The 12,675-nt window shown below is 38.8% G+C and overlaps 1 protein-coding gene across 3 annotated transcripts in view; it reads left to right on the forward strand.

The window, feature by feature from the left end:
• The window catches only part of MAP2K4 (mitogen-activated protein kinase kinase 4), a 136,285-nt gene that overhangs the window by 39,661 nt on the left and 83,949 nt on the right, over window positions 1–12,675 (forward strand). Inside the window, exon 1 of one of the 3 annotated variants that reach the window (XM_023653529.2) lies at window positions 5,949–6,694. The exons of the other annotated variants lie outside the window; for them this stretch is intronic. Coding sequence (XP_023509297.1) covers window positions 6,660–6,694 — 35 coding nt within the window. The 5' untranslated portion in view covers window positions 5,949–6,659. Of the gene's footprint in view, window positions 1–5,948; window positions 6,695–12,675 lie in introns of those variants that run through there. 3 annotated transcript variants of the gene reach the window in all.

Raw genomic sequence — 12,675 nt, forward strand, 5'->3', positions numbered from 1 at the left:
TGCCGCCTCAGCATGGCCTGACGAATGGTGCCATGGCCACGCCCAGGATCTGAACCATCGAAACCCTGGGCCGCCGAAGCGGGGTGTGTGAACTTAACCACTCAGCCACAGGGCCGGCCCCCTCATCTTTGTTCTTGAATCAGAGACTTAGGCAAACATTAAAAGGTATCTCTGGTTCTTTAACCTATAGTACTGCAAAGTTCTGCTCTTTAAGGAAATGTCTGGTTTCTTTGCTTTCTATCAGTTTTCTAGCCATTTCTAATCAGGCAGCAAGTTTTTGAGTTCTGATTTAGTTCAGAATATTATAGAAGTCTTTTGCCTTTGTAGTGTGGGCACGTTCTGGAACCTTTTATCTATTAATAAGGAATTATACTATTTAAAGGAAACATATCATTTCAGAATACTCTTTTTTATTGTTAACAGCTGTCACACTATGATTACATTACTGTCCTTGTGCAAATTTGTTTTCCACAGGCGTTAATAATTGCCTCGTTTAATGCCCTGTGAGCCATTGCCTGTTACTGCTTGCTCATTTACTTTTGATTTTCCAAGGATGTGTTGCTGTTTTTCATCCAGTGTGGGCTCTCCTAGTGTCTTTTACGTTGTGTGTTTGTATATTTTAAAAATCCTTTTCTCTTGTTTCACTGGTATTTCAGAAGGGAGGGGACACTAATGCATGTTTATCTGGAAATCTCTTCATTAAGTGGGCTTTTAAAATTGAAGTTCTTGACATAATAAGAGTTATCAAGCATTGCGTGTTTCCTTTATAACTGATTATCTAAATATTTGTTTCTTAATTTAGGCATTTAAAAAAAGGCAAATGGGCATGAATTAAACTCATTTGAAGGAATGATTATAGATTCTGAATGAATCAGAAAGAAATAGAAAATGTGATGATATTGCTCACAAATATTTAAATGCCTAGGCAAGGAACAGACACAGAATCAATAGAAAGAATAAGGAATAACATTAGGGAGCTGGGAAAAGAAGAGCAAATGAAATGCAAAGTAAGTAGAAGAAAGGAAATAATAAAGATAAGAGCAGAAATCAATGACATAGAAAATGGACAAATACTAGAGAAAATCAACAAATTCAAAAGTTGTTTGCTGGAAAGATCCTTGAAAGTGATGAACCTGTAACAAGACAGACCAAAGAAAAGGCCCAAGTTACCATTGTCAGAAATGAAAGAGGGAAAATAAAATCTTAAAGAAAAAAAAAAAAAATGGAGCCAGCCCTGTGGCTGAGTGGTTGGGTTTGCGCACTCTGCATTGGTGGCCCAGAGTTTCGCCAGTTCAGATCCTGGGTGCAGACATGGCACCACTCATCGGGCCATGCTGGGGTGGCATCCCACATGCCACAACTAGAAGGACCCACAACTAAAAATACACAACTGTGTACCGGGGGGCTTTGGGGAGAAAAAGGAAAAATAAAACCTTTAAAAAAAAACAAAAAAGAAATGAAAGAGGGGCTATCACGACAGATTCCACAGACAATAAAAGCATAATAAGGAAATATAATAAGTAACTTTATGCCAATAAAGTCAATAACCTGAGTGATATAGACAGATTAGAATGAGGTAGATCATAGACTTAAATGCGAAAATTCTGTAAAGCTTCTAAAAGAAAAAATCTGAATACGTTAGTGATCTGGCATAGGCAAAGAGTTCTTTGAGAGAACAAAGAAAGAAATAACCATTAAAAAATGATAAATTGAATTTCGCCAGAATCAGAAATTTCTGTTCATCAAAAGTTTCTTAAAATCAGTAGGCAAGCTACATATTGGGAGAAAATATTCACAGTTTATATATCGGACAAAGTACTTTAGTATATATAATGAAGTACAACACAAAACCAAACGCAGTTGAAAATGTGGGTTAAAAGACTGAAACAGACATTTCATAAAGGAAGCATAGGAATGGATAATAAGTACATGAAAAACATACTTAATAACATTAGTAATTGGGTAAATGCAAATTAAAATCCCAAAGATAGCATTTGTAAAGGAAAAAACTCAGAGTTTTCACCTATGTGTTTCTATCCTCTGAGTCTCCTTTACTCCTATAAAGATGAACAGCTAGATAAAGAGATACATAAGGCAAGAGATGGGAGAGTCCCGAGCGCAGGAGCTTCTGTCCTCATGGCGTTGGGATGTATTTCGGTGTGGATGTGTTCACCAAGCTGGAAGCTCTCTGAATCCCCTACTGTTGGGATTTTATGGGGGTTTCCTCACATAGGCATGATCAATTATTGACTCCATTTCCAGCTTCTCTTCTCTCTGGAGGATGGGGGTGGGGGGGAAAGCTGAAAATTCCAAGCTTCTAATCTTGGCTTGATCTTTCTGGTGACCAGCCTCCATCCAGGAGCCCACCCAGAGTCGCCTCATTGGAACAAAAGATGCTCCTAGTGCTCTTATCACTTAGGAATTTACAAGGGTTTTAGGAGCTCTGTGTGAGGAATGAGGTCAAAGACAAATATTAGAACAAGAGATGCTGCTAGTGTTCTTATCACTTAGGAAATTACCAGAGTTTTAAGAACTCTGTGCCAGGAGCTGGGGGTAGAGCCCAATATATATATTTTCTATTATCTCACACCGTTACACATCCACCAGAATGGATAAAATTTAAAAAGACCACACAGTATATAGGCAAGTATGACGTATAACTGGAATTCTCATATATAGTTGAGGAAGTAGAAAATGGTACATCCACTTTAGAAGACTCTTTGATGGTTTCTTATAAAGTTAATGTACATCTACCCCATGACTCAGCAATTCCATTCTTTGTTATTTACCCAAGATGAAAATGTCCTCAGAAAGACTTTCATATGAATCTTCATAAAAACTTTGTTAATAGCCCCCAAACTGGAAACAACGCAGATGTCCAATAATGGAAGGATGGGTAAAGAAATTGTGGTATAGTATTCAATGAAATACTCCTCAGCAATGAAAAAGAACAAAGTGCTGATGCCTGCAGTCACACTGATAAATCTCTAAAAATGCTGAGCAGAAGCCAGACACAAGAGAACATGCTGCTTGATTCTATCTTTATGAAATTCTAAAATAGGCAAAACTAATCTGTGACTGAAATCAGAACATATTTGTGTCTGGAAGGGAATGACAAGAATGGCACAAGAGAACTTTCCAGGGTGATGACATGTTCTACATCTTGTTAAGATTTTGAGATATAAGGGTGCGTTTGTTAACTGATCCAACTGTATACTTATGATTTGTGAATTTCACTATGTGAAAATGATACTTCAATTTTCAAAAAGCCAGAACAATACCAGTAAAAATTATGAGTGTATTATTTACTCTCACTGAACAGTACTTGTAGTTTTCTGTCCTTATTCTCAAAGCACCTATGTGTTTCACCACTCACTTGATAGGTATATGAACACTGTTTTTATTGAATGCAGCTCTGATGCCTATAGAACAATAGTGTGGAGAATTTTGTTTCTGTCCAGTTGATTTCCCTTGTCATGATGTTTGAAGAAAGCTAGAGTGAAATTCTTAAGTTTATCAAGTATCTTTTGAGGATTAATCTAGAACATCTGTCAAGTTACATCAGATATGGTGTACCTCTAAGTAGTTGGATTTCCCGAGAAAAAGTTTGGAAACACGTTGGCTTTATTGTGCTTTAAAAGAACATTTGCTAGTGATTCTTTCTTTCTTTTTTAAATACAGAAAAGTATAAAGAAGAAAATCAAAATGGCCCATAACCTTACCATCCAGATAGTTCGTTTCCCTTTAAAAAATGAGTAATATATGCTTCTGGTAATAGAATTCACTTGGTTCAGAAAGTTATAAGAAGCAAGCTTCATGCCCTTAATATTTCTTTCTAAAGATAAAACCCTATGAAGTGTAATATGTCCTTGAAGAAGAACTTGTTCAGATATCAAAATATATAATTTTTGAAAATATTTATACAAAAAGCAGTTTTATTGTACACTGCTTTTGTAGCTTGATTTTTTTTCACTTAGTACCTCTTGAAGATATTTCTAAATTAGTATATACCCTATTATTTTTCTATCAGTTATATATCTTTCATTACATTGTATACGTGTATTATATATTTAACTAGTTCCTTACTGGTGGCCATTTAGATTATTTTCATTTTTTTAATTTAAAACAATGTTTTAAAGAACAACTTTGTGCTGGTGAAATGTTGTATCTTTTTGTTTAAAAAATGTTTAAGCCTTCATAGATTGGCAGTTTTTGACCCTTCTCCTATTTTAGGAGACTGTGGAAATAGCTGTGTCTTCCCAACATTGGCACTATTGACATTTTAGGCTGGATATTTCTTTGTTGTAGGGGCTGTCCTGTGCATTGTAAGATGTTTAGCAGCATCTCTGGACTCTGCCTACTAGATGCCATAGCACCGTGCTCCCCTAGTTGTAAGCACCAAAAATATCTCCAGATATTGCCAAATGACCCTTGTGGTGCAAAACTCCTGATGGTTGAGGACCAGTGGTACAGAGAGCGTTGCAGATTCACACAGATGGTTCCTGTTACCTCTCTTGTGACTGAGGAGCTCCAGAAATTAGATGTGAGGCATATTCCTCCTTATCTTGGGGTGTGAGTGGATACAAAAGAAGGGGAGTTGGAGGAATGGACGTAGGTATATCTCAGAGTCCAGGGAGTGCGTCAGAGTTCTTTTTGAGCAAGTGATAGCTGTCAGAAACCACAGTAACCCAATATATATTCTATTATATATTCAGCAAGTGTTTGTTAAATGCCTACTATCTGCTAGGTACTATAAGGGGCACTGGGTATTTCATGTTAAAAAGATGTGATTGCTACTTCGTGAAGCTTAAGGTTTAGAGGTAGACACAGACATTTAGTAAGTAATTTATAAATAGTATACATGCTGTTGAAGGAAAAGAACCAGATGTCATGAGAGAATAAAAGAGGGGCTTATTTAGAGTAGAGCTGGTAGCCGTTGAAGGCTTCTACTAAACCTGTAGGTTTTCACTAGATTTGGGGAAGGGACTGATAAGAGTGTTCCAAGTGGAGTGAATAGCATGTATTTGAAGTTGCAAGGTGTCAAGGTGGGAAAGATTCAGCTTTTCATGGAACTGAAAAAATGCTAGTTTGATTGGAGAATGATTGAATGAGAAAGGAAAAGTCGATTTAAAATAAGGGGGGAGAGATGGTCATGGGCCAGATAATGTCCCTTGTGGGTGAAGAGTTGGGATAATATTCAAAGTGCAGTGGGAAGCTCTGTAAGGATGATAAGCAGGCGAGTGAGACAATCTGTTTTACATTCCAAAGTGATTATTCTGGCTGCGGTGTCAAGTATGTATAGGAGAGAGGCAAGAGTAGAGTTAGGGAAACCTAGTAAAGCTGTGGTAGGTAGCTGAAACCTAATGGGTGATAATGATATTAGGTTGATGACAGTGGAGGTAGAGGGAAATGAACAGATTCCAAAGAGATTTTGAAGGTAGCATTAATAAAAATTATAATAATTTGAACGTGGGTGGTGAAGAGCGGAAGATGTGCATGGTGACTTCCAGAATTCTGGCTTGAATGAATGGATTCAGTTGCCATTACTGAGATGGAGACCACCAGTACGAAGCATCTTGCATGAGGGAACATAGAAGAGCTAGAGTTCAGCTTTAGATGTGGGAAGTTTGAGATGCCTGTGAAGTATCTTATTAGAGATATCAAGGAGATAAACATAACACACACACTGGTGTTGAAAATAGGAATCTGGTGTCCAGAGGAGAGGACGTAGATTGGAAATGATAAGTTGACAGTTGTCAGCATATAGATGATAATATTGTCTAGGAAGAGAATGTGTCTTGATGAGAGAATTGGGGCCAGGGCTGAACCCTGAGGAAATGTGATGTTTAGAGGTTCGGTAAAGAGGAGCAACAGGCAGAGAGAGGACTAAGATGCTTGAGAGGTGGGAACCAAATCGGTAGAGTGTGATGTCATAGAAACCAAGCTGTGTTCCACAGGGCAGTTGGGAGGGGATTATGGTCAACTATGTCTAATGTTCTGAGAGTACTAGTAAGCCTGCCTTGTTGCTGATGACTCCTTAGACACACTGAACTATTCTGATTTCTTATAATACTTGAGGGGCATGGGGTTTTAGCCACCGGTGGAGATTAGGGCCCAAACAGGGAAAGGATCTTAAGAAAATTTGTAGCCTGTTGGATTGGAGCAGCTTTCCTAACCTTTTCTGTAAGAAGCGTAGCACAGAAAAACTATTCTAATGGTAAGCTTTGAGTACAGCTGACACATGACCCGCTCTTAGGGAATACGCCACCCATAGCAGCAAGATATAAACGTGAACATTTGTCATGTTCTCTCTAATATAGTTCTTTTCCTTGGTGATAAAAGTTGCTTTCCACTTCATACATCAATACTACTTCAAAATACTGCAGATTTGCGTAATAAATACTTTCTATTCCCTGAATATGGATATGAGAATTTGAAAATTTATATTTAGGGTATTTGCGCAACATCTTTCTTGTTTCAGTTTTTCCTTTTGCCTCATCTTAGATCTTAGCAAAGATACTCATTTGTTGCTAGTGCCAGGAAGCAGGCAGTTTCCATGGTAACTGACAGACTGAGTTTACTGTGGAAATTTCCGGAATTAACAGAGCTGCATTGCAGAAGGATGCATAAAGCAGTATTCATCTAGAGATCCTAACAGTATGGACACAGAAGAACAGTTGCAGTGGTGTGCAGGGTATGTGTTATGTTTATTTTCCTGTCTAAGGAGGATTACTAGTTATATATATATGTGCTGAGGAGAGAGTAAAACAGATTGAGGCGTTTTAGAATATGTTGGCTTGATAAAATCAAGGATGCTTAGGGGAAAAGAAGGAGGAAATAACTTTGGAAGAAAGATATATTTGATGGCATTGAGAGGAAATCAAGACCAAGATAAACGAAGTAGAAGAATGTGGTAATGAAATAAGAGGAGAAGACACACTTCAAACTAATTAGACAATAAAAGGTTCTTACAGATGGTGGTTCTGGCACAAGAAAATATTTGTTTATCAAAGGAAAATTAGTAGACATTAGCAAATTTGAGGAATCAAGTTCCCATGTCCAGGAAGAAGAAATCTGTTAAGGTAATCAGCTCTTACTTGCTGTAAGATACATAGATAAGAGAGGTGGCCAAGGTGTTAAGGAGGTTTGCTGCCTTCTTATTGTACTTATTATTTACCTAAGCTGTAAGAGAATCAGGGAAGGGTTATCAGATCCCTAATCCCCCTTCCTGTTGATCTGTGGGGAATTTTTAAGAAAAAGCCTGAAATATATCTTGAGATTAAATTCTGCAAATAAAACTACAGGCATGCCTTGGGTTGTGGTAGCATAATTCCAATCACCGCCTCTGTCTTCACTTGACCTGCTTCCCTGGTCTCTCTGTATGTCTCTGTCTTCTTCTTTTCTGTCTCTTACAAGGACTCTCATCATTGTGTTTAGGACCAACCCTAATCCAGGATGACCATTTCTCAAGATCCTTATCTTTAATGATATCTGTAAAGATAGGGTCATGTTTTGAGGTTCTGGATGGACATATCATTGTAGGGGCCACAATACAGCGCACTGCGTATGGTATTGAAGAACTTGGTTTTGGCTTCTTAGACCACATTCTGGTTTTTTTTTGAGGAAGATTAGCCCTGAGCTAACTACTGCCAATCCTTCTCTTTTTGCTGAGGAAGACTGGCCCTGAGCTAACATCCATGCCCATCTTCCTCTACTTTATATGTGGGACGCCTGCCACAGCATGGCTTTTTGCCAAGCGGTGCCATGTCTGCACCCAGGATCTGAACCGGCAAACGCTGGGCCACCGAGAAGCAGAACGTGCGAACTTAACCGCTGCGCCACCGGGCCAGCCCTTAGACCACATTCTATGTTAAGAATAACTAGCTCCTGGCAAGTTTCCTTTGGAAACCTATGAAGAATATACTCTGCAATAGATGTGTTGACCAGAGAGGATATTAAATTCACTTTTTAAGGACAGAACGATACAGGCATAGTTAAAAATCCTAGAAGACAGCCTCTGTGATGCAAACAAAGCAACAGGGTAAAGGCAGAACTAGAATAGTCACAGGAGGAAAACTAAAAAAATTCCTAGGAAACTGGTGAGCAGTGTCTGATGCTTCATATCTCCATCCGTCTTTCTTCAGCTCCCAACCCCCCCAGAAACAAAGTGAATTTGGAATTTTAATGAAAGATGGTTGAGGGGCCCGGCCCAGTGGCACAGTGGTTAAGTTCACATGTTCCGCTTCTGCCGCCCGAGGTTTGCCGGTTCGGGTCCCAGGCACGGCGGACATGAACCTCTCAGCACGCTATGCTGTGGTAGGCACCCCACGTATAAAGTAGAGGAAGATGGGCACAGATGTTAGCTCAGGGCCAGGCTTCCTCAGTGAAAAGAGGAGGATTGGCAACAGTTAACTCAGGGCTAATCTTCCTCAAAAAAAAAAAAGAACAAAAAACCACACACAAAAAAAGAAAGATAGTTGGCACCAAAATAAGAATCAGAGTTTTGAGGGATTAGACTCATGACTAGATTATGACAATGGGAAATATATATAGGATTAAAAGTAAGTAGTTTGTAAATGAGTGGTGGAGTGGCAATGTAGAATTTATACACCAGCATATAGAGCAGTGAGTTTAAGACTTGACTCTGGCTGGAGAACCTTTGTATCATTATGGGAGTATACAGGCTGTTGGTGTAGGCAGGAGTGGTCTGTGATATTTTCTTATCATCTCAGCAGGTTTATAAGTCATAGTGGTGACAGTAGATATCTATCCTTGCTTCCCTTGGAAGTTTCATTTAGCTTATTTGGGTGTGTTTGGAAATGTTTAAGAAGTGATCCATGCTCATGGTGAGCAATCATTAGTAGGCAGGGGATTCCAGTGTGGATGCAGGAGCTGCAGAGAAAACTCTCATTCTGTACTTTAAGGTTTCCTAGCCTAACGCCTGTATCTCACCTGTGCACCTTAAAGTGAAACCTGACTTAGACCTTGTGGAGATAATCATCAGAAGAATTTAGCGGAAGTTGTTAGAAGTGGAGCCAAATTAGGGTTCACTAAGAATAAACAGTACCAAACTAGCTTAGTATACTTCAAGAAAAGTGTTCTGGGACTGTAGATTAGGAATTTGCCATTGACTAGGTGTTTCTTGATTTCAACATATATGGGTACAGAGGAGGAACAGTAAGCCCAATCCAGGCTCTTCAGGCAGAGTTTCCTGAAGGACCAGACTGGATGAAGTCTGTATTTCCTTTCTGATCACATTCTGTTCGTCTGTGACTCTGTATCCTGAACACCAAATTGAGATTTTAGGAAGCCGTGGGAATGAAAGCTTTCTTCCTTTAACAAAATATTTCATGCATTGTGCCGCCCATGTTTTTTATGCTTAAGCTTAAATAGCTTCACAGAAAGATTCAAATTCAACTATAATTAGACTTTAACTTTTTACTTTTCTATTCGCATCTGGAATATACATAAGGAAATAGAATGAGATAAAGTTTAAAGCATAGATTGGGATTAAGTTGAAACCGGTTGATCGTAGTTCATACAAGCTAAAATTTGAACACTATAAGGGGTTCAGAAATACCCTAGATTTCAGGTGTATGTATTATATAAAATACATGTGTTCCTAAATGTCTGTTAATAAAATTTATTTCCATAAAATCTTTTTCTCATTGACTTGTTTAGAGAAGTGTCCCCCCAAATAATAAAGGTAATCTTGAGAATATAGTTCTTTCATAGGTATATCTATAAAAGACAATTCACATAGTAATAGTATTAAAAATTAGTTACAGATTATGAGTGAAAAGTAGTTAAGACCCTTGGTTCTTATTTGCTTCTGGAACTAAAGTTCTGATTATGTAAAAGCAATTTCAGATTTGTAGGACAAAATGGTGTATAAGTAGCAATGTCCAGCTAAAATATTTATTAAGAAACAAAGATGAAACAGAAAATTAAGACAACTTAATGCTAAACTCTATATAGGATCTGTAGTAATAATAACATCCAGAAGAAAGAACAAATTTACCTAGGGTTTCTGTTAGAGCATGCCTGCAGAGACTGCCTGAGGAAAGGTGACTTCTTCTGAGCCACTAGTCTCAAAGACAGAGCATCTTCATCCCCTTTCATTGTCCTCGGCCCCCTAACACTGGTAACTACCAGAAAATAACAGTGGGGAGGGATGGAAGGAGGAAGGAAGAATGATTATAGACACATTCTGTCGCGGAAGTGTGGTCATTATGAGTAATGTTTTAGGTGAACGTAGAGAAGGATTGTAGTAGCAATACACACTGAGAATTGTATTTTTGTATTTGTTACTGTCAGTTGAGAGTATAGTATTAGAGAAAGAGGAGATTGGGGCTTGGAGAATTTGCTGCTGGAGCAGTGAGTGCTCCAATTGGTAATACACTGAGCCCTGGATGTTTCAAACTATAGCTATGCCTGTGAACTATAGAAATGTAGTAGGCAAATCCCTTTCACACAAGAAGAGTACGGCCTGAGGACAATCTTCTCTCCACAATTTTACTGAGATATAATTGATGTGTGATAGACTGTGCATATTTAAAGTGTACAATTTGATAAGTTTTGACATATATATACCCGTGAAACCATCACCACAGGCAAGGTAATGAACATCTCCATCATCCCCCAAAATTTCCTCTGCCCTGTTGTAGTTTGTATATCTAGATGTTTGAATTGGTTCTTTTTCTATGTATTCCATGTCTATTTAACATATTCTCTCCATCCTTTAGTTTCTTGAACATGGGGAATATAGTGATAAACACTGTTTCATTGTTGTTGTCTACTAATATCAGTATCTCTGTCATTTCTGGGTCAAGTTGGTTCAATTTTCTCTTCTTTATTGGTCGTATTTTCTTGCTTCTCTGCATATTTTGTGATTTTAGATTGCATGCCAGACATTGGGTGGTGGATGTTTTTATATTCTTATAATATTTTTGAGCTTTGTTCTTTGGTTAAGTTACTTGTAAATAGTTTGATCCTTTTGGGTCTTGCTTTTTAACTTTGGTAGATGGGACCAGATCCTTCTAAGTATGTTCCTGGATTCTCCATGAATCTAGTGGGCAGGATAGGAATTGTTGTATGTGCCAGGGTGTTGTTCCTTTTCATCCATTTGGGTGCTTCTTTCCTCAGGCTTGTGTAGATTCCTTATAAGTGTCTGCTGATCAAGGAGGGCCCTCTGTGTATGTGTGGGGTTCTCTTTCTCTCTTTCTGTGCAGCTTTCTCTTATCTGGTACTCTGCCTTGTGAAGTCTAGCTGTGGTGTCTACCTAGACGCCCAGATCCATCTTCTCAACACAGGGGTACTGCCAGGATCTCCCTGGATCCCCCTCCCTGCATCATGGTCTGTGAACTCTCTCCAGGCCCCCAGTAAGCTGGGGGCACTTGTAGGGCTCCCCTTGTGTGTTTTCTGTCTCTCAGTGCTCACTGCACTTTGTTGTCTGATGTCTTGTGCCTTGAAGACTGTCTCATATATCATTTCTGTTTTTTCAGTTGTTTCAAGCGTGAGGGTAAGTCTGTCTCCTGATGCTCTGTAGTGGCCCAAGCACAAGTGCCACACGGATACTCATTGTGAGATGGGAGCAGGAATTATGCAACTGAGGAACAATATCTTCATGACTTTGAGAAAGAGCATCTCTGGATATATTTTGCAGCATTCAAAAGAGTTTTTTACAAGAATGGTTGGCATTCCTAATAGAGTAGAAGAAATCATGACATTTATAAAAGAGGACTGGAAAATCTTGACGGGAGAACAAATTTAGATAAATAGGCAGCAGGATTACTGAAAAGGGTGATAGATGAAAAAAGAAGACATTGATAGCAAACTGAAAATGCGGTGGTGGGATAAAGTGTATATTGCATGCAGAGGTGAGCATAAATGATACTGCATGACAGCCAAACAAAATGCACAGGGAATGATTGATTTGAAAGCATACAAATTACCGAGTTTTTTTACATATATAAATTCATAAATATAATGGGAAGGTAAACAATGCCCTGGGGAAGTATTTGCAATGTGGGACAAAGGGGTGTTAGATGTTTTGATAGATAAAGAACTTTTTAGCAGAAGCAGCAACAACAAAACCAATGCCTGCGCAAGGAGGGCTCAGTGGTGTTACCTCAGGCAGCTACCTAAAGGTGAAACTCTTGTTCACCAAATAGCTAAGAATGCCCAACGCTTATAAGAGTAATAAATAAAAATGCAGCTTACAAGAGTAATCTAACCCTAATCACCTTCCAGGTTGGCGTGAGAGAAAAGGGTGCTGCTGACTGGGCACAGTGGGCGCTTCGCTGCTGGTGCTTCTCAGTCAGTGGGACTCGCTCTGCAGCGTTACTGTAACCATGGGGACCATGGAGTGACGCGTATGTCAAAATTGTATTCAGTGAAGACCGTAAAGGTGTAGGTGTGATAGGTCGTTTTGTAACCTATGCACGTAGTACACAAAAATATAAAGGATATATACTAAACTATTAATAATGGTTTTCTCTGGATTATGACTGATTTTTCTTTTTTTTATTTAACTTCTGTCTGTGTAGCTTTAGGGGGTATTTAGGACTGGGTAGTCTGGTTGGAAAAAGAGGTTCAGGTACCCCTACTGTACTTGCACGCCAAACACTATTTTTAGTAGAGGGTACGGTGGGGTGCAGGGCTGGGCTAGAGCTC

The sequence above is a fragment of the Equus caballus genome, chromosome 11 (assembly GCF_041296265.1).
Source record: "Equus caballus isolate H_3958 breed thoroughbred chromosome 11, TB-T2T, whole genome shotgun sequence".
Lineage (NCBI taxonomy): Eukaryota > Metazoa > Chordata > Mammalia > Perissodactyla > Equidae > Equus > Equus caballus.